General features: G+C 49.3%; 1 protein-coding gene across 1 annotated transcript in view; it reads right to left on the reverse strand.

Moving 5' to 3' along the window:
- The window catches only part of TOX2 (TOX high mobility group box family member 2), a 135,173-nt gene continuing 112,836 nt past the window's right edge, over nucleotides 1–22,337 (reverse strand). The window contains exons 4-9 of the mRNA XM_047069265.1: nucleotides 7,840–8,079; nucleotides 5,217–5,444; nucleotides 4,690–4,770; nucleotides 3,618–4,013; nucleotides 2,793–2,923; nucleotides 1–327 (exon numbers count right to left, since the gene is read on the reverse strand). Coding sequence (XP_046925221.1) covers nucleotides 291–327; nucleotides 2,793–2,923; nucleotides 3,618–4,013; nucleotides 4,690–4,770; nucleotides 5,217–5,444; nucleotides 7,840–8,079 — 1,113 coding nt within the window. The 3' untranslated portion in view covers nucleotides 1–290. The remainder of the gene's footprint in view (nucleotides 328–2,792; nucleotides 2,924–3,617; nucleotides 4,014–4,689; nucleotides 4,771–5,216; nucleotides 5,445–7,839; nucleotides 8,080–22,337) is intronic.

Consider the following 22,337-nt stretch of genomic DNA (forward strand, 5'->3'; position numbering starts at 1 on the left):
GCAGAGTACAGCGTGCAGGGCGAGGAGCGGGGTCCACGGTAACCCTGGAGCAAGCAGGTCGGGGACAGAAGGTTCCTGCAGGTTCTTTGGGCTGGCGGTGGGGCGGCGGGCTGCCTCTGCAGAGTCTGGTGTGAGGTGGAGGAAGAGACGAGGCCCCGGGGCGTCCGTGTGTCACTGCCGTCTCTTTCCGGTCACCCCGCTTCCTGCCAAGGCTCCCCTTCTGCTGTGGGCCCTTCAGGCTCGGAGCAGTGCCCCTCCAGCAAGCCTCAGGGAGGAGAGGGGAGGCGGGATTAGGTGAGGTAGAGCGATTTATCCCTGGGGAGCAGGCTGGGGAGAGAGGAGGGGCTGTCAGAGCGGGGGGAGCCCAGCCAGGCGCCCTCCGGCTCCCAGGGACCTGAACGCACACATGGCCTGGAGCGGAGGGTGCCAGGCCACCTGTTCGCTAGCCTTCACCCTCACCCTGGATGTGCTGCCCCTCTGGAGACCACTGGTCCCTCCCTGATGGGCCACCAGGCAGAACCAAACTCCCCTCCTGGAACCCCGGCTGGGGACCACGAGGTCCTCAGCGCTGGGGGAAGGTGGCTGCGAGCGCCTGTCCTTCAGAGAAGGTGTTCCAACCACACCCCAGCTCTCAGGTCCGTGTGGAGTCGGTTTCCATTTGTAAATTCCACATGGAATCCGAGGAGGGCAGGAAGGTGCCTTCTGTGTTTTTAAAATAGGACGCTCAGGGCGCATGGGTGTCTCAGTCAGTCAGGCATCCGACTTCGGCTCAGGTCATGATCTCACGGTTCATGGGTTCAAGCCCCGCATCGGGCTCCATGCTGACAGCTCGGAGCCTGGAGCCTGCTTCGGATTCTATGTCTCCCTCCCTCTCTGCCCCTCCCCTGCTCACACTCTGTCTCTTAAAAATCAATGAACATTAAAAATATTTTTTTACAAATAGGATGCCCATCTGTGAGAGCGGGAGACCTTGAGGGCCTTGTGCCAAGTGACATAAGTCCGAGAAAGATGAGAAAGACCAGTATCAGATGATCTCACTTACATGTCGAGTCTAAACAAACCCCAAACCAAGCTGATCGACACAGAGAACAGACCGCTGGGTGCCAGAGACGGGGGGATGGGTAAAATGGGTGAAGGCTCCAAAGGTATAAATAAACTTCCAGCTCGAAGATGAATACGTCTTGGGGATACCGTGTACAGCAGGGGACCTCGGTTACTAATACTGTATTTTTGTAAATTTATACGCTTGAAAGCTGCTAAGAGAGTAGATCTGAAAGGTTCTCCGGACAAGAAAAGAATCTGTAACTCTGAGTGGCAACAGATGTTACGTAGACTGTCTGTGGTGATCATCTCCCAGGAAGCGCAAGTCTGATTCGATCACTCTGTGGTACACCTGAAACTAATACGCCAGCTCTACCTCCACTTAAAACATAAGTAAAATAGGGCACAGCTGTGGGCTGCCCTCCGTGTTGGGGGGAAGCTCGGACGCATTCCCTAATGTCCATCGTAGAGCCCCCAGCCCCACACTCTGACTCTTGGGAAGGGAGCCCGTGGAGGGAGGGTCTGCACCTGCCCAGGTAGGGGGACAGGAATTCCCGCTGAGCACGGTCTGCCCACCCAGGCAGAGTCTGTGGCCGGGCACTGGCCCTCAGCAGCGGGGCACGAGCCCTGTCTGCTCGCTCCCTGGCGGGCTTGGCCGGGTGAGGAACAGAGAGGCCGACAGCCAGGCTTAGGCGCAGCTGGAGCCCGGCAACAGAGAGCACCTCCTGTCCACCAAACATGACCATCCAGACTTTCCAGGGTGTGGGGCTGCTGCTGGGACCACATACCCAGGGTGTGGCCACAGGGTTAGTTCTTGCCAGGGGACGGCAGTCAGGGCTGGTGGGTAGAGGAATAAGGTGCCATCCGTACCCCATTTCCCTTTCTGAAATGAGGGGTCACTGTCTCTTGGGTCAGGAAGACCTTCTAGAGGAAGGAAAGTTAGCGTGGCATTGACAGGCTAAGAGGCTGAGAATGAAGGATGGGAGAGGAGGTCGGAGGACGAGGTCCACATGAGGACCAGGGACCAGCCAAGTCGGGGGGGGGGTGTCAGAGGGGGTGCTGGGCTGCAGCGGGCGGTAGGGGTACCAGTAAGGTCTGCGGCTCCCCGTGTTGGCCCCTTGGCCCTTCTTGCTCGTGCCTCCCCCAGACCCCCTCTCCTGCCCTCCCCAGAGAGCTGCCCGGGGGTGGACGAGACCTGTCTTGCCTGGGGGCCACACCCCCTGGGGCAGCCCAGAGCCAATGGCTGACAGACATGGGTACAAAAAGCCCTAACCTCAGAGCGGGACCAAGTTTGCTGGGCCATCTGTGGCCGAGCTCCGAGCTCACGGTGGATCAGGCTGAAGTGAGTCTGTGGCTGAGCTCTCTCAGCTCCCTCCGGGGCCCTGTCCTGCCCCTCTCCCTTCCCTTCTCCCACAAGCTCTCCCTCGGCACCATCGAAGGCACCCGCATCAGCTCTGCTTCCAGGGAACCTGACTGAGGACAGAGGAGCCATCGGTGAGTGTCACATGGTGGCACCGGTGAGACAACCAGGACGGAAGGAGGAAAAGGAAGACTGAAGCTGGCCCCGTCTCCCAGGCCCTGGCGTCAGACCAGCGGAGTCCTTCTGGGGTCTTGCTTCGTCCCGTGTCTTCTCGCAAGACTGCGGGCACCCCCGGGGCACTCCCGCAGGGCTGACGGTGACCCACAGAGCCTTGCCCCTCCCGTCCCCTGGCAGCCCCGGGGCTGCGGGGGAGGCCAGGGCGAGGACCCACCTGCACGTGCTGACGCCACACTCCGCGCTGGGGTAACTGCTGTCCCAGTCTCCGCTGCTGCTTGGGGGATTGGACGGGCCGGGTGAGCGGGATCCGGACCCACTGGGGAACTCGGAGATGTGAGGGAAGTCCTGCCCAGGGGAAAGGAGGCAGGTGAGCAAAGGGGAGAAAATGGGGTGCACATCCCCAGCAGCGAGTGGGGGATGGGAACTCTATGTGCCTGAGGGTGTTCACGGAGACACTTCCTCCGGCCGCTACAAAACCTCCACTCTGCCTCTCTGCCTGGAATGCTTCTTCCTTTTCCCTAGCGGAGCACCTTCTGGAAGATTCAACCCTTCTCCTAGCTGCATCGGCGGGGTGAAGGACTCTTGCTTTCGGGGCCTTTCCTTTTCTGGCCTTGGTTTCCCAGTCTATAAAATGGAGTTATCGTGCTGAGCCACACAAGTCTCGTAAGAGTATCTGTGGAACAATCACTGGGGTCAGACTTTGAAGGCGCTGGGGAGAGTCAGGGGCTGGGGCTGGTCTGGCAGAAGCTGCATGGCTTTCAGCCCCTCGGGCCAGAGAGCAGAAATGGACAGAGGAGAAGAGGAGGGCCTGGGACATCCTAAGGATCCAAAGCATCTGTCTGGGAACTTGTCAACTGTTCACTGTAGCCGGTATATCTCGGGGAAGGTATGCCAGAGCCAGTTCATAGATGTGACTGAGGCTCAGAGAGAGGTAAGGAGCCTAGGTTGGTGAGGGGCAGGGCCAGTATCTGAAATCCCAAGCCACCTCCCTTCCCCACGAGGGGTCCTGAAGGGCATGTTCCTACCGGGCCGTCCTTACCTGTGGCCCTGGAGGTGAGGGGCTCATAGCCAGCTGCACCTGCAGTGCCATGGGGGTGGGCAGGACAGGAGCCTGGGGGGCTGGAGACATGCTAACAGGCGGACTGAGGAGGGCACCCTGGGCATGGGGCGGCAGCGGCAGCTGCTGGTGCAGTGGAGGGCTGAGAGGGAAGGAGGGGGGCGGTGGCGGGGATGCGCTGAGGCCAGGCAGCAGTGACTTGGAGCTCAGCGTCCGGGCAAGGCTGGCGGGAGACGCCCCGCTGCGGAAGGCCTGCAGGTCCGATGGCGTCAGGAAGGAGGCCAGGCCCGGCATGGCATAAAGGGGCTGCTTGGGTGGCAGCATTTTGGCCGGCGGGTTTGCCTGAGTGCCCTTGGTCTCGCCCTGGTCTGGGGAGCTCTGCAAGGAGACAGACACCAATTATTCTGGGGAAGACGGATAAGCCAGAACTTGGGCCATGAGACCAGCGGGGTCTGCAAACCACTGCCATGGCCCCTGGCTGGCTCTCTGACCCCTTGGCAGGGAGCTATGGGCTAACCGGAGGTAATTCTGGGTCCTCAGTGCACTTGGCTCTGACCATCCAACCACCTCCTGCACTAATCCCTGGGCTTTCCCTGCCCATGAGGCCCATACTCTTCAGCCTGGCCCGTGAGGCCAGCACCATCCAGCTGGGACATCCTCTATTTATGCTCCTCTACGGCCTCTATGCCTTTGCACGTGCTGTTCCCTCAACTTGGAACACCCCCCTCCCCCCACTTGACGCTTTAGGGCCTAACCCACCTGCCATGTCCTCTAGGATAGCTTTCAGACAACACCCCTACACTCATCATGTCAGGCAAGTTGCTTAACCTCACTGAACACTGGGTTCTTGGAAGAATTAAATGAAACGAGATCCATGTAAAGTGCTCAGCATGAGCGCAGCACATAGTAGGCACACCGGAGAAGTGACCACATTGGTCTTATCCACTCTCTCCACAAACTATAGCTCTGACCGTTCCCATGGGCCTCAGTTCTTGCTCTATCCCTTGGGGGGTGCCACCCTCATCACGGCCGGGCCCACGGTCCAGGGTGTTACCTTGGATACAAGGCTGGCCCTGTAGGCTGCCAGAGCCTTCAGATACTCCTTTTTTGCTGCCTCGGTCTTCCTCTTGTAGGCCTGAAAGATTCAAGACATGGGCAACACTGGGGAGGGCTTCGGCAATCAGCCCGAGGTCCCGAAGCTGGTAACTGGAATCTGCCTAGGGCTGGTTCTGCTCCCTATCCTCCCTGGATGCCCACGAGAGGAGCCATGGGCACATGGTAGGTGGGAGAGGAAGCTTTGGTCTGGACTCCAGACTCACACAGTTGGAGCGACAAGACGGACGGAGATGCTTATTCGTGTTTTACAGATGAGGAAGCCGAAATCCAGACTGGTTAAGTCACTAGAGAACGCAGCTGGCATACAGCAGAACTGGAATAGCTTCCCAGCTTACAGATGGGCAAACTGAGTCCAGGAAAAGACCTCCGTAAGAGCGTCTTCCTGGTTTCAGACATTCCAAGTCTGTCACTGGCTCCAGGGCCTCAAAGCCTCGGGGGACGGTCCCAAAAGGGACAGAGACTCACCTGCTTCTGCTCCTCTCCCAAGCTGTCCCACATAGAGGCCACGATTTTGGACACATCTCCAAAGGTGGCACTGGGGTTCTGTCCCTTGATGGCGGCCTGAGTGTCTCTGAAGAAGAGCGCATAGGCCGACACAGGTTTCTGAGGCTCGTTGGGGTCCTTCTTCTTCTTCTTCTTTGGGTTCTTGGTCTTTTTTCCTGGGTCAGCTGAGGGTCTCTTCTCTCCAGACATCTGTGCAGGTGAGAGGAGTCAGAAAAACAGAGAAGCTGGGGGCCTCCTGTCAAAGGTTACCCACCCCAGCCTGAGGCAGAGGGGACTTTCCTCAGCACCCCACCACCTCCCTGTCTGACTCCACGCATGCATGGGCAGTGGTGGGCTGGCCACCACCCTGGGCTTAAACACATGGTCATGCTCCTCACTCTCTAGGTGAGGGAGGCAACAGACATATGCACAGGCTGGGTAGGAGCCAGGAACTCCGGGGTTTGTGCTTAACTCATTAATGAAAATCAGCAAGGCAGCAAAGTTGATTCAAAGAAATACAAGCAAAACTGCCCTACAGAGTAATGAAACTATCGCTTTGGGGGCTTTTAATCATTTCTACGGGGCAGAAGTCATTTGCATCTCTACAGGGAAAAATTCATTTGCCTTGTGATCAGACGAAAATTGTTTACATCTCTACCACTTCTTTCCCAAGTTAACATCTGACTTTACAGGGTGTAAAGTCCCCTAATCGATCATGAGTAATGAATCACAACAGCGGCACATTCTCCCAGAGGACCGGTAATTCTGGAGCAAGCCTGCTGGACAGTGCTGTGGTACGCCACTGAAAGAGCGTGCAGCTGTTGTTCAGGGCCCGATTTCCAAGTTTTATATATATTTTTCTTAACAGCTCTCCTTTCTTGTGGTCACAAATCATCCCCAAAGGTGATCCTTAACCACAGAAGATCAGGGTCTCCCGCCAATTTTCAGGTGTGCAACTTGGGGCAGGGGGCATAGTCCCCGGGGGCCCCCGTGACTGACATGGCTGGATGGGAAAGGGGTTATGTGACTCGCTGGGTGTGGCCTCACTCCGGACACCTGGCCTTCAGGAGCAATCAGACTCCAGGACTGCAATCCCGTGAGTGTCGGACTCAGGGCTTGCAGGATGGGTACAGTATAGGGATGCTCACCACAGACCTCAGCAGGTCCCCAAAAGGACCCTTCAGGCCACACAGGAGGGACCAGGAACTTTGGTCAAAGGCCCTGGATCCTGCAATGAGGACTGTCAGCCTGCACCAAGCAGATAAAAGTGACGCCGGGAACTGATAGGGAAACCGTGTGCCACTAGGTAAGATTCAGGCCTCCGAGTCTGCGGGACAGTGAGGGGCAGTCTGCAGCAGAGCCTGTTCTGTTCCTGCCTCTATGTGCAGCTGGCCGCCCTCCGGGCCCGGTTGTGTCCACCCCAGGAGAGGCTCTAGCAGGAGGAGGGATGCGGATACACCGCTGGATGAGGAAGAGATGACAGGGCACTACAGGTGGCCAAGAGCACATCAGCTGGAGCCAGACTGTGACCACCTCAGTCTGAATCCTGTTTTGGTGACGCTGGAGAAGTTATACAATCTCTCTGGGCCTCAGTTTTCCCATCAGCCAACTGGAGATAGATGATGGCACCTACCGCCAGGACCGTGGTGAGGATTACATGGATGCATACTTGTTATGTGCTTAGAACAGCGTCTGGCCCCAAGTGTCCGTTAAATAAAAAATAAAATAATAACGGCTCCTGTCTGGCCTACGGCAGAGACCAAATTATCCTGAGGATGAAGCTGAACCGGATCCAGATGCGCCTCCCCCTGCCCCCCCCCCCCGCCACCCAAGCCCAGGAGGTCAGGGTCTCTGCTAGAGGGGACAGGTGCCATGGCTCCTGCTCCCAGGTGTCTGCAGGGCCACCGTGTGGAAAGGGGTGAGAGGCCCTTATGAAGAAGGAAGGGAGGCGGAAGTGGTGGGATCAAGTTTATTCTGCCATGGGCTCATTGGGAGGCTCCCAGTGACAGCTTCCATCCTGGGCCCTTCTGGGCCTCTGTTCTTGGCCCCAGTAAAACAAGATGCTTTCCAACAGCCAGGGGCATTTGTCAGTGCAAAGAAAGGACAAGCCTGGACAGCTGGTGACCTCTCCCCTCCGACCTGTTCTTAAGAGGCAGGACCACCCATGACTCCAGGGATGTTGGGGGGGGGGCATGTCCCCAGTGACTGGGGTGGTGGTGTTCATTTTTAGTGCCCCATCCTGCGGTCAGCGCAGTCCAGAGATGTCTTCTGCTGGGCCACCCATTTTTATCAGCACATTTTCTCCTAAAAGGCCAATGTGGCCCTAAGATGTGACCCTGAGGATCTTGTCAAAGATGCTCAGCAAATTTAGCAGCTGAAGCCAGGTATCCCGAGTTCCAGTCACCACCATCCCCACTGCCCAGGCGTTCCAGCCAGTGGGCCCCGTTCTACCTGCTGATTTTCCTCCTCTGTGTCTTCCAGCAAAGGGTACAGTTAGACCCTTCTAGTCTTGTCTAGAGGTAGGTGATGCCAATTTCCACACAGGGCCCACCCACCTGCTGACAGGAGGGCATCAGTTAGGGCTCTGCATCTCCACCCTCCCTACCTTGAAATGCGCTTCTGATTCCTCCTCCTGAGTTGAACTGGAGGGAGACGGCGTCGCTGACTTGCTCCCTGGGGGTGACGGGGAGCTGTGGGCGATGCCACTCCGGATGCCCATCTGAGAGATGAGCTGGGATTGGCTGAGGGCACTCATGTGGCTGGCCAGCATCGCCGGGCGGCCCAGGAGGGGCCCAGGCCGGCCCGAGTCATAGGCAGCAACCTCCGAGTGGACCATCTCCTGGATCTAAGAGAATAGGACAGGGCATTGTGAGCTAGGGAGGACCCGCCGGCCACCATCACCTCTGCACCGTGGGACTCAGAGCAGCAGCATGCAGAGGAGAAGGCTGGGGGGCTCCACTCCCAGCTGGGCTTCCCCAGTCTCCAGCGGTGGGGTCGGGGGGTGGGCAGGGGTGAGATTCGGTGCACCCGGGGGCAGCCTACAGCCCCCTGACGGTTTGCCTTCTGTTGACATTCACCCTGGACAGATGGTTAGCAGTTCAGCCCTCGCCAGAGAGCTCAGGCCAGCAGTGAATTGATCATTTTACTGATCATTTTCCATTTACTGATACTGAGTCCTCCCTCCTAGAACACGGTGTGTCTGTTCATTTACTCGCTATGCAGCGCTACAGCAAAGAGCACAGGTGCTGGAGGCTGGCTGTGTTTTGGATCCCAGTTCAGCCACTTCTAAGCTGCGTGACCTTGGCCCAGTTATGTAACCTCTCTGTGCCTCAGTTTCTTCATCCAAAAAAATGCAGATAATAATTAAAACTACCTTTTAGGTCTGGGTAGGACAAAATGTGCCTGGCCCCTAGTAAGCCATATATTGTGTATAAGTGTTTGTTAAACACATAGAAGAAATAAATGCCTTAATAAAGCTTTGTAATTCTCTTCCTCTAAGTCAGTAATTTTCTCATCAAATCTTCCCTATGATATTTCTAACTTGTTATTTTTGGAATATAAGAAAGCTCCTGATTTTTACATATAGGCATTTCTCATACTAAATACATCTGTAGAACAGTGTGTTCTTTTCACCTAAATATTTTATATATACACACACACACTGTTGAGTGAGGCATAACAATTTGCATACTCTTATAATTATCTTTATTTCCTTTTTTTTTATAAAGATTTTATTTTTAAGTAATCTCTACACCCAATGTGGGGCTCGAACCTACAACCCCGAGATCAAGAATCACATGCTCCACCAACCGAGCCAGCCAGGCGCCCCTATTTTTATTTCCATTGCATCTGTGGTTATTTTTCCTTTTGTTAATTTCTCATGTCGAGGAGCTGTTTTCCTCCCATGTTCTCTTCATTAGGCAAGTTCATGGATTTCCCATTTTATTATGTGGGAGTTTTTTTTCTCCTCAAAAGAATCCAATTTCTTTTTTTTCTAATTAAATAAAAAAATTTTTTAATGTTTATTCCTGAGATAGAGAGACAGAGCACGAGCAGGGGAGGGGCAGAGAGAGACACACACAGAATCTGAGGCAGGCTCCAGGCTCCGAGCTGTCATCACAGGGCTCAATGTTGGTTTTTGTTGGAAAAAGAAAACTGTCTTCATTATGGATTGAATGTTTTTTATGAAATTTTTAAAAGTTTATTTATTTATTTTGAGAGAGAGAGAGAGGCAGAGAGAGAGGGAGAGGGAGAGAGAATCCCAAGCGAGCTCTGAACTGTCAGCAGAGAGCCCAATGTGGGGCGTGAACTCACAAACTATGAGATTGTGACCTCAGCCGAAACCAAGAGTTGGACACTTAACTGACTGAGCCACCCAGGTGCCCCATGAATGTTGTTGTTATTATTATTATTATTATTATTATTAAAGTGCCTCCTTTTGCCTTGAATTCAGTGGAATCTGATCGGAACATCGCCGTCTTGGCCTGGATGTGTGTTTGTTTGATTTTGTCTGGTATGTCCTTAGTTCTGAGGAACTTTCTTTTTTAGGTTTGTCCTCATTTCCATTTTCTGGGGGGTTATCTTTGGCCAATGTTGGCATTTGTGTTATGTGCTTTTCGAAAGACTGATTTTCACAATATTTTCCGTGGTTATTTTAGTTTCCATATTCTCTTTAGTTAATTCTGGTAAGTTACATACATATATACTTCAACTGGCTACTTTGTCCACATTTTAACATTAACAGCATATAATTGGGATAATGTTATCATATTTTTAACCTACTCTATAGTTTTTGTAGTTAAATCCTCATTCCCAATTACAATACTGTGAATGCATGTTGCTTTTTTAAAATTTCCTTCTCAAAAAGTTTATATGTTTATCTACCAAAGAACCAGTTCTTACATTAAAAAAAATAAATTTGACAAGTTTTCTGATTATTAACTTTGCTTTCCTCTCTATTACTGTTGACCTCGGGTATCATAAGTTGCTTTTTATGTAGCTTTTCAAATTAAATAATTTATTTACTTTCACATTTTATTTTCTTAAGTTATTTATTTTGAAAGAGAAAGCGAGCACAAGCAGGGGAGAGGCAGAGACAGAGAGAGGAGAGAGAGAAAGAGAGGGAGAGTGATTCCTGAGCAAGCCCCATGCTGTCAGCACAGAGCCTGATGCAGGGCTCAAACTCATGAACCATGAGATCATGATCTGAGTTGAAATCCAAAGTCAGATGCTTAACCGACTGAGCCACCCAGATGCCCCTCAGATTTTCTTTTCTAATAATATTACTATCTAGGGCAGAGGTCCAGACAGGGACCATTTGCAGAGAAATCTGGAAATATGTAGAGCCATTTCTGGCTGTCACAACTGGTCTGTGTGTGTGTGTGTGTGTGTGTGTGTGTGTGTGTGTGTGTATGTAGTTGGTGCTACCAGCATCTAGCAGGTAGAGGTCAGGGATGATGCTAAATGTCCTACAGTGTGTAGAATGCCCCCTCCACACACACACACCCAAAGAGTTATGTACCCCAAAATGTCAGTAGTGTTGAAGTTGAGAACCCCTGCTCCATAACTATGATTTTTCCCTCATTGTATACCACACAAATATTTTTAAAAATATTCTACAGTGTTAGGCGGGGTTGGGGGGGGGTTGCCTGGATGGCTCAGTTGGTTAAGCATCCAGCTTTGGCTCAGGTCATGATCTCACAGTTCACGGGTCTGAGCCCCTCATCGGGCTCTGTGCTGACACCTCAGAGCCTGGAGCCTGCTCTGGATTCTGTGTCTCCCTCTCTCTCTGCTCCTCCCCCACCTGTGCTCACTCTCGCTCTCGTTCTCATTCTCTCTCAAAAATAAACATTAATTTTTTTTTTAATTCTATGGGGCACCTGGGTGGCTCAGTCGGTTGGGCATCCGACTCTTGGTTTTGGCTCAGGTCATGATCCTGGGATGGTGGGATCCTGTCCCACGTTGGGCTCCACACTGAGCATAGAGGCTGCTTGAGACTCTCTCTCTCTCTCTCTCTCTCTGCCCCTACTCATCCCCCCCAAATAAAAATATATATTCTACAACTGAAGTGTTGTTTGTTGGTTTTTCATGTTGTTTTGTTTTTTACCTTAAGTTATTTGGAGAGGAGTCTTCATTTAATATATTCTTTTGTTATTATGGTCAGAAAACATGACTCCTAGAATTTTATCTTTTTGGTATTGGGGTTTTCATTATGGCTTAGGGTATGATGAGTTTTTGTAAAATGTTCATGTGTATCTGAAATCGTGTTTATGCTGCAATATACACATTTCTCTATATGTCTATTCAATCAACTGTTTTGACTACTCTAGCTGTGAGATTTCAAGAAAAATGAGTTAAAGCAGCTCCCACTGCTATTGTGTTCCCTTCAGTTTCTCTACGGAATTTAAACAGGTTTCTTCACATATACTGATGTGACGCTATTCATTCCCATAAATGTTCCAGAATGCTATACTTTCATGATGGCTTCTTCTTCTTAATAAAAAAACCCCAGTATCTTTGCCTCAATTAATGTTTTTATTTTAGATCCAACTTCACCTGTGATCAGTACCCCTATTTTCCCACTGTTTATTACTGTCCTTCATCATTTTAAGTGTGCATCTTGTGAACAGCACGTAAGTAGATTTTGGTTCTGAGTTCTTAATATAATATATTGTGAAATCTATATTTTATTATTATATTAATCATAAAGAAGCCCAGGAAACAGACTTCAAGTGAACTATTTCAAAGAGTAGAAACTTTTACAAAGAATTCAATTTAAAAATGGGCAAAGAACTTGAATAGATACTTTGAAGACTTACAAACGGCCAACAGGTACATGAAAAGGTCCATAACATCACTCATCATCAGGGAAATGCAAATCAAACCCACAATGTGGCACCACCTCATATCTGTTACAATGGCTATCATCAAAAATATACGAGATAAAAGTGTTGGTGAGGCTGTGAAAAAAAAAGGGAACCCTTGTGCACTGTTGGTGGGAGTGTAGATTGGAGCAGACACTCTGGAAAACAGTAAAACAGTCTGGAGGTTCCTTGAAAAATTAAAAACAGAACTACCATGTGATCTGGCAATCCCACTTCTGGGTATCGATCCAAAAGAAATGAAATCACTACCTTGAAGAGAGATCTGCATCCCCGTTGTTCACTGCAGCATTATTTACCATAGCTAAGGCATGGAAACAACCTAAGTTTCTCTGAACAGATGAACAGACAGAAAGTGTGGAATGTATGTACAATGTTATTTGGCAATAAGCAAGAAGGAGATCTGCCTTTTGCAACAATATGGATGGGCCTTATACCAAGTGACATAAGGCAGACAGAGAAAGACAGACTGTGCTCTCCCTCATGTGGGGTCTAAAAAAGCCAAACTCAAAGAAATAGAGAGTAGAATGGTGGTTTCCAGGGCCAGGGGCTGGGAAATGGGTGAAGGTGGTCAAAGGGAATAAACTTCCAACTACAGCATAAATAAGTTCTGGGTACCTAATGTACAGCACGGGGATTATAATTAACAATACTATATTGTATACTTGAAAGTCGTTAAGAACAGAGATCTTAAATCATCACACACACGAAGGTAATTATGTGAGGGGATGCAGGTATTAACTAACCTTACTGCAATAATAATTTCACAAAATATTTGCATGCATTAAATCATCATGTTGTATACCTTAAAATAATATACGTTAAATGTTAGCACTATCTCAATAAAGCTGGGAAAAAAATTTAACTCTCAAGAAATAAGAGTCGAAGGATTTAAAATCTCTAAACAACCCTCTTTCCACTTCCATGCGTAAATACCCTTCCTTCCCTGAATCTTAAGCAAGAGTCTGACATTATTTCCTCAAGGGCAAAATGGCCTTGGGGTTCTGTGTTTAGGACTTGTTTTTTCATTTTTCTTCCCAGCAGCGTGCTTAGAATTCTTTAGCCAGAGATTCCTGACTCTGTAATTTCATATTTTGCCAACATTTGATAATGGCAGACTTCCAAATTTTTGCAAATCTGCAAAGTGCGAAATGCTCTCAAACTTGTTCTAATTTGCACTGTCCTGACTACTGCAGAGGTTGAACACCTTTGCATAAGTTTACTGGCCATTTGGGTGTCTATTTATACTGCTGTTAGAGTGTGAGCTAGTAAGGTAAACATTTCAGGAAGCAATCTGATAATACCCAGGTACACTGAAGACATGTAATTCGGTAACTTAGCAATTCTATTCTAAGATATTTATTATAAAGAACTTGCCCAGATGCACAAGAAGAAATAAATACTGCGGGACAAATCTCAAAGACATTAGAATGGGCAAATGATTGTCCTTCCTTTCGACGGAATGCTGAGCATGGCTCCTGGGCCTCTGGGGTTATCTGTTTCTATAGGAATGTGTACCTTTGTCTTTGACTAGGCTATTTTACAACTTTGTAAAAAAATGAAATTAGTGCATCTTTTTCATTGTTACATTTTTTCCAGTGTGGTAAAATACACACAACATACAATTTACCACCTTAACCAATTTTAAGAGTACAGTTCACTTTCCCATTGTTGTGCGGCCATCCCCACCGTCATCTCCAGGGCTCTTTCCATCTTGCAAAACTGCAACTCTAGCTATAAAACAATAACTTGCTATTCCTCCCTCCCTGCAGCCCCTGGCAACCACCATTTTACTACTGTGACATTTGGCTACTATTCTATGAATCTGACTACCTTAGGTACCTCCTGTAAGTGGAATCATACAGAATTTGTTCTTCTGTGACTGGCTTATTTCACCAAGCAAAATGTCCTCAAGGTTCATCCACGTTGTAGCCTATACCAGACTTCCCTTCCTTGCATTATTATTTAATTTTTTTTCTTTTATTTTTTTAAATATAATTTATTATCAAATTGGCTAACATATAGTGTATCCAGTGTGCTCTTGGTTTTGGCGGAAGATTCCTGTGGTTCATCACTTACATACAACACCCAGTGCTCATCCCAACAAGTGCCCTCCTCAATGCCCATCACCATTTTCCCCTCTCCCCCATTCCCCCACCAACCTTCAGTTTGTTCTCTGTTTTTAAGAGTCTCTTATGACTTCCCTTCCTTTTAAAGGCTGAATAAAATTCCATCGTATGTGGATGCTGCATTCATCCATTCATCTATTAATGGACACTTGGGTTGCTTCCACATTTTGGCTGTTGTGAATAATGTTGCTGTGAACGTGGGTGTTTAAATATCTCTTCAAGACTCTGCTTTCAATTCTTTGGGTTATAAACACAGAAATAGAGTTGCTGGATTATACAGCAATTCTACTTTTTTTTTTAATGTTTATTTTTATTTTTGAGAGAGAGAGCACAAGCGGGAGAGGGCAAAGAGAGAGGGAGACACAGGATCCAAAGCAGACTCCAGGCTACGAGCCGTCCGCACAGAGCCCAATGTGGGGCTCAAAGCCATGAACTGTGAGATCACAACCTGAGCTGAAGTCGGATGCTTAACCGACTGAGCCACCCAGGCACCCCACAGTAGTTCTACTTAATTTTTTTTTTAATTTTTTTTTTCAACGTTTATTTATTTTTGGGACAGAGAGAGACAGAGCATGAACGGGGGGAGGGGCAGAGAGAGAGGGAGACACAGAATCGGAAACAGGCTCCTGGCTCCGAGCCATCAGCCCAGAGCCTGACGCGGGGCTCGAACTCACCGACCGCGAGATCGTGACCTGGCTGAAGTCGGACGCTTAACCGACTGCGCCACCCAGGCGCCCCTAATTCTACTTAATTTTTGAGGAACTGCCCTGTTGTTTTCTATAGTGGCTGCACCGTTCTACATTCCCACCAATAGTACACAAGGTTTCAATTTCTCCACTTCTTGACCACCACTTGTAACTTTTCTTTTATAGGAGCCATCTTAGTGGGTATCAGGTAGAATGCAACTGATTCTTGTCCATAAAAATGCAAATAAGTGTTGTCTGGTAGAGGTACAATTGATTCTACCTTGTAGAAAGAAGATTTCAAACACAGTATTCTGTTACTCCAGTTTTACCTTTATTACAAAATTTATTTTATCATTCTGGGTTGCTGATATATATGTCTATTCATCAGATTCTCCTTTGAGCCAATTGTAATGTATTATTGGCTTTCTCACTAATGAATGAGTTAAATAAATTGACATGTCTTCATTTTGTATTTGTGTGAGAGTCATGAAGTTACCTTTCAAAAATTATATATTATAATAATGATCATTGCTATGGCATTTTCTAAGTTCCAGAAAAACTGGAAATAATGTGAATGTTCACCAATTAGGAAATGGTGAAAATCCGTGATATATTCACATAACGGAATTCTGTACAGAGTTCAAGGGATTACCTGTAGCTACACTTGTCAGAGAGGTGGATGAACTCAGGAACAATAATGAATAAAAAGAGTTTCAAAAGATCCATGCAGTAAAATACCTTAATGTACATGTTCATAACATAAAACATTACAATAAAGTGTTTAAGGACATACAAAAATGTAGTAAAAGCATTAAAAACAGGAAAAGCAGGAAAAGAAAGACAGATACAAAGGCTGCTTAATTTGTATCTGTAATATTTTATTTTTTCAAAAATAGACCCCAAACTAACAACAACAACAATAATAATAATAAACAGGGGCTCTTCAAAGCCTGGTGTTGAACTTGAATGTACTAGGTTCTGGGAAGTCTGGGAAGGCAGCTGGCATCCACATCACTTAGTTGGTTATGTGATGCATCCTGAAATAAGATAGGATTGGTGCCCTGATCTCCAGCTTGGGCCCCAAACACCTTCATTCCATTGCCTCGCTGCGTCTTCACTGGGTGCCCCACAAGCACGTCAAACTTTACATGTTGAAAATGGAACTTAATTCTCCTTCAGTCTGCTTCACCAAGCCCCACACCTGGGCCCCAACCTTGATTTCTCTGTGTTCCTTGAACCCCTCTCCTGCCCCAGACACACCTGTGTTGGCTCGGCCTCTGCAGCGAATCCGAAGTCCCACACACACCTCTCCCCACCCTCCCCCCCACCCCCCAAAGCCACTGCCATCTCCCAGTTTTCCTGTTTCATTGTCTGTTCTCCCACCTCCCACCAGCCTATTCCCCCACAATCACTGGACGGATCTCTCAAATAAGCGAATAAGACCATGCTATTCCCCTCCTCAAAAGTCTTCCTCAGCATCCCCATCCCATTCCCTGGGGCTAAAATGTGCTCCACTTTCCACAGTTTTCAAGGCTGTGCATGATGGGCCCCAGTCTGACGCTCCAGCCCTTCCTGTACACTGTCCCCACCACACCTACTGCACCTCTAGCTTGCTTTGGCCTCCTCTCAGATCTTCAAATGCAGGAGGCCTACCCCGGCCTCAGGTTTCTGACCTGAGCTTTCCTCCCCTTGGTCTCTGCACGTGGCTCATCTTTCAGTTCTTAACTGGAATGTTACCTCTTCAGAGAAGCCTTCCCTGACTACGTTGTCTAAAAACCTAACCCACGACCATTATTTTGTATCATCATATTGTCTCTTTCTTTCATAATGGTTATTTCAAGCTATAAATTATTTTGCTCATTTACTTGTTCATGGTCTCCTGAGAGCATCCTCTGCCCAGGGCAGAACAGAAGTGCCGAACAGTTGAGGGTCCAGGAGTGCCCTTCAACCATGAGGGACCAGGAGCATGTGGGAAAGCCTGGGCTCCCTCTCTCCTCGGCGGGGCGATTCCGAGTTGTGTTCCATGCTCTCCTCAGAGTGTCCGCAGCGGAACTGTGTTCCAGGGGCCACGGTGTCACAACTCCCCAGCCCACCCTTTCCTGGTTTTCTTCTCTTCCAGTCTCAATTCCCTTCATCCTTTGCATGGCTTCCTGGGGTCACCCCCAAACAAAATACTTGCACCCAAACCTTTGCATCAGAGTCTGATTTAGGGAGGGGGTCCCAAATTAAGATACCAGCCCCCTCTCTGGTGCTATGCTGGCCACTGGAGTGACCCCACTCAAGTAGAAAGGGTGTCCTCCCTGCTCAGAATCTTCAGAAGCTCCTGCAGGGTCTGCTAGCATTGTCTTAGCCTGTGAAACAAAGATTTGCATGCACCACCTCTGTCTTCCTGACCTTTCCAGATCCTTCCCAGAGCTCCATGTGGGCTTCCCTCTAAATGGAGACTTTCCCCTGTGGCTCACTGCTCCCTCCCTCCATGTCAGCATCCTTTGAGGCTTACCTGAAACATCACCTCCTCAGAGAGGCCTCCCCTGACCTCCCTTTCCAGCCACACCCCTTTCCTGAGCTTTCCCAGGGCTCAGCATGGTGGGCATCAAGCATCTGCTTCTGTGCAGACATGGCCCGGCATCCAGCTGGCACTTAGGAGATATCTGGTGGCCAGGGGCACCAAGCCTCCTGCTTCTCTCATGGAAACATATGGGCACACTTAGGAGCCGCTTCTGTGGCCTCTTCAGGAAGGATGAGCCAGAGGAAAGAGTAAGGAGGCATCGTTGTGAACTTAATTAGATTCGCCTAGCTTAATAGATTCTCGGAGGGGCAGGAACACAAAGGTGTTTTTCACAAATTCCCCATTTGCAGCCTCTGTGGAGAGGAGCCCCAGGTGCCAGGGTGCCCCCACCCAGAGGGGAGAGGATAAGAAATCACACCTACTCCTTCCTGCCTTCTGCTGATTCGCAGAACTAACACCCTGCCTGCTTCCTCTGAGGCAGGGACGTGTATCATTAAACACAGCCTCGCACTCTGCCTGGAGAATTGGGACTTTTTTCTGAAGGCGACAGCAGCTCAGCTCAGTTGTGTCCTTTCACTGAAGCTTTTGCCTCAGCTCTAGAGGGGCCAGAAACTCCTTAATTCCTAAGCACAGTCAGACCCCAAAGGAAAACTAACGAACCACTGACCAGCATTTTACAATCCCTCCCACGGTCCAGAGTGGTTCTTTCCAACACATACTAATCCCTCTGTTCTACAGAGGATGGTAACAATTGTGATAATGATTAAAAATACTTATTATTTTACTGGATGTGTGCTCACTATGTGCTGGGCACCATGCCATGAGCTGCATGAACAATGTTATCACCAGAGGTTGAGTGACTCTCCCAAGGTCACACAGCCAGGAAGTGAGAAAGTCAGAATTCTGGTTGTCTTCTGAGACTGAGATCTTTTCATGGCACCCACACAGATCTTAATGGCTCTAATGTGGGTGGAGGGTAATGAACCTGCTCTCATAGGGCAGCTGTGAGGATCCAATGAAAAGGTAACTCTGCACAGAGCCTGGCACTGGTATGTGTTCCTTTCCTTCACCCCCTCACAAACTTGCTGGAGGTATAAACTTGATGTTTGAACCAGATCTCAACCAGGCTAAGAGGTGAGAAACAATGGAAGTGTCTGGAAAGTGAGAGAAGTATGAGAGAAGCCAGAAAGGAGGCTCCAGTGAGAATAAAAATAACAGCATTAGGCTTGGCAGTAGGGTAGTACTTCACAAATATTTATTTGTTATATCAGGAGTTGGCAGGCTTCTTCTATAAAGGGCCAGATATTAAATATGCTAGGCTTTGCGGGCCAGATGGCCTCTGTTACAACTATTCAATTCTACCATTGTAGTGCAAAAGCAGCCCTAGACAATATGTAAATGAATGATCGTGGCTGTATTCCAATAAAACTTTATTTACAAAAACAAGTGGAGAGCCAGAATTGGCCTATAGCCATAGGTTGCCAATCTCTGCATTTTTTTTTATTTTGTTTTTGTTTTGTTTTTGAGAAAGAGAGAGAGTGTGCGTGAGTATGCTGTTGGGGAGGGGCAGAGAGACAGAATCCCAAGCAGGCTCCGCACTGTCAACACAGAGACTGACTCAGGGCTCGATCTCACGAACTGTGATGTTGGCCTGAGCCAACGTCAAGAGTTGGATGCTTAACCAACTGAGCCACCCAGGCATCCCGCCAATCTCTGTTTTAGCTGAATGTGAAGTAAACAGAAATAGTGGTAGAGGCACTACCCTTCAGGTGGCAGTTACATCTGCCAGGCACTGACCTTCTGAGCGCATTTAATTCTCACCCAGCCATGGGAGGAGGTAGGTTTATCATCAGCATCCTACAGATGTGACAGTTGAGGCTCAAAAAGGGAAGGAACATGCCCACGGTCATTTAGGGTAAGTGGTAGAGCTGGGATTCAAGTCAAGGTCTATCTGCTTGCCATGTCCTTGTCCTCAGGGACTACACCTCCAGCCCGCCGTCTTGTCCAGACCTGGCCCCAGGAAACAGGCACTCGCTGCCGTCTCTCCACTAAACCCTGCTCTGGGCACCATCTGGGCCCTTGCTCTGACTGCATTACAGCCTCTCTTTAAAATCAGAAGGCCTGGACTGGCCACAGAGACCTTGTAGTTAGCCCCCGTTCTGACGCTGGCCTTCCTTTGCTGCCTGCAGCCTCCTTCTCGGGTCCTTGACTGGGCCTTTGCCTTGAACTGCCCTTAGCAGAACCGACCTCTGTGGTCGTCTTACTTCTCTAGTCCTCTTGGGTCCCCAAGTCTGCTCCTGTCACTCATTCATTCAACAGACATTCCCTGAGGGCTGCTGTGTCTGGGACCCTAAGAGCAGACTAACAGAACACCCCATCTGGAGTGCACAGTCTGACGGGGGAGGCAGAGATGCACCCACACTGTTTTAACCAGTGCAGCAAAGGGACCTGGGTGGAGGGGGTCACAGAAGGGGCCCCTCCAGTGCCTGGTGAGCCAGAAAGCATTTCCATGGGGGAAGACTGAGCCAGCTCTTGAAGAGGAAGTTTGCAGAAATGAGGAGGGTGCAGAGGGCATGCCCAGGAGCAGGAACAGCCTCGGCAAGGGCACAGAGGCATGGAGTAATGTGATGGTTAATTTCTCTGTCAATTTGACGGGGCCACAGGGGGGCCAGACATTTGCTCCAACATTATTCTAGATATGTCTCTGAGAGTGTTTCTGGATGACACTAACATCTGAATCAGTCAACTGAGTACAGCTGATTGTCCTCCCTAAGGTTGGTGGGCCTCATCCGGTCCACTGAAACCTGAATGGAACGAAAAGGCTGAGTGATGGGGAACTTCACCAGCCTGAGTGCTGGGACATTCTCTTTCTCGGGAGAGCTCTAACACGAGTGGCACGACCAGCTTGGCAAGATGCCCACTAGCAAGCCGGAGTGTCCGAAACAGCGGGAGATAAGGATGAAGGGGCATCACAGGCGAGCACTCGGGGGACCGAGGCGGAGGGCCCATGCCTGCAGGTGCTAAGTGGATGGCCACGGGCTTTAAGCAGAGGAGGGTCAGAGCCCAGGTCTGTGTGCCACCAGCCTCCAGGGAGTCCTGGGATCTGTGACAGAACTGCCTGCCTAGGGAAAGCGGTCTCGGGACTCTGAGAAGGGTCTCAGGACACTGGGAAGCAGCAGAGAGCCAGTGTGGCTGTCTCCTGTCGCTGCTGTAACAAATTACCTCAAACTTGGTGGCTTAGGGGCACCTGGGTGGCTTAGTCGGTTAAGCATCTGCCTTTGGCCCAGGTCACGATCTCACCATTCGTGAGTTCGAGCCCCTGTTGGGCTCTGTGCTGACAGCTCAGAGCCTGCTTGAGGTTCTGTGTTTCCCTCTCTCTCTGCCCTCCCCCCCACTTGATCTCTCTCTCTCTCTCTCTCAAAAATAAATAAAACATTTAAAAAAATTTTTTTAAAAACCTTGGTGGCTTAAAAGAACACAAACTTGGGGTGCCTGGCTGGCTCAGTCAGTGGAACATGTGACTTTCGATCTCAGGGTTGTGGGTTTGAGCCCCACGTTGGGTGTAGAGATTACTTAAAAATAAAATCTTAAGAAAAGAAAAAGAACACAAACTCAACCCCTTATAGTTCTGGAGGCCAGAAGTCTGGAATCAATGTCACCAGGCTACCGTCAAGGTGCAGGGATGGCCGGTTATTTCTGGAGGCTCCAGGGGAGACTCTGTGTCTTCACTTTTTTTCTTTTTTGTAGGATGGCTGCTGTCCTTATTCCTTGGCTTGTGGTCCTGCATCACAAGGGCTTTTCTCCCTCTGCTTCCATTGTCACACCACCTAGTCTAGGTGTTGGACCCTCCTGCCCCCGCCCACATAAGGACTCTTGATTACATCCCCAGGCCCACCCAAATAATCCAGGATAATCTCTGCATCTCAAGATTTTTTTACTTAGTCACATCTGCAAAATCCCTTTTGCTATATAAGGTAATATATGCACAGGCTTCAGGGATTAGAACATGGTCATCTGGGCAGGGTAGCATTACTTAATCTACCACACCCTGGAATCAATGATGTGTGAGGTCACGGCCAGAGCCCCTCCTCAGCCAACCAAACCAGCTCTCTGAGGCTTCTTTGGGCTTTAAGGGTCAAAAATTTGAAAATTATTTTCTTTTAGGAAAAAAAAATGTTTTTCAGCACAAAAGAGAGGAAAAGAAAGCCAATAGGAAGCCTTCCCCAGTGCCTGCCTCTCACTCCGAAGCCTTTTGTGAGTAAGTATTTCTAATAAACTTTCATGCTTGGTGGGAGATCCCTCGCACGCTGACAAATTTCTCCTGAAATTTGAGATGTCTTGTTCAGAGTAATAGCTATAGTGCACAGGTGCCCAGCTGCTATTGTAAAATCAGTAAGCATTTAATTGAAACAAACGACTATAATAATAGTACATTATCCCTGCAGGCCGAGCGCCATCACAGTTTTAATTATTGAGTTAAGAGTCAGACTAATTTATCCTTTTAAAGCAACAACCCCATTCCTGGTTACACTGATCATCCTGTTATGAATATGAAGGCACCAGCAGGGAAGGATGTAATGGAAAGCAATTTGTCCCCTTCAGGGCTGATTTGGTCTCTGAAGAAAGGTTTGCAAACAGGGTCACTGAACACTGGGTCTGGGACTGCCCTGCTGGGGGAGTGACATTTCTGCCTGGGTTGGGGTGGGGGCTGCGGTCCTGGTGCTGCGCAGCTCTGGGATGCAGGCCCTTGTTCCTCTGCTCAGAGCCTGCACCAGCTCCCTCCCTCCCTTCCTCCCAGAAAAGCCCAAGTCCTTGCTAAGCCGCAAGCTCTGAGAACAACCCCACCAGCAGCACCTGATACCTCTCTGCCCGCCCCCCCGCCCTCCCATTCACTCCAC

This window comes from Lynx rufus, unplaced genomic scaffold (assembly GCF_022079265.1).
Source record: "Lynx rufus isolate CCGP_SWC_20201006 ecotype Redwood Valley unplaced genomic scaffold, mLynRuf1.p SCAF_8, whole genome shotgun sequence".
Classification (NCBI taxonomy): Eukaryota; Metazoa; Chordata; class Mammalia; order Carnivora; family Felidae; genus Lynx; species Lynx rufus.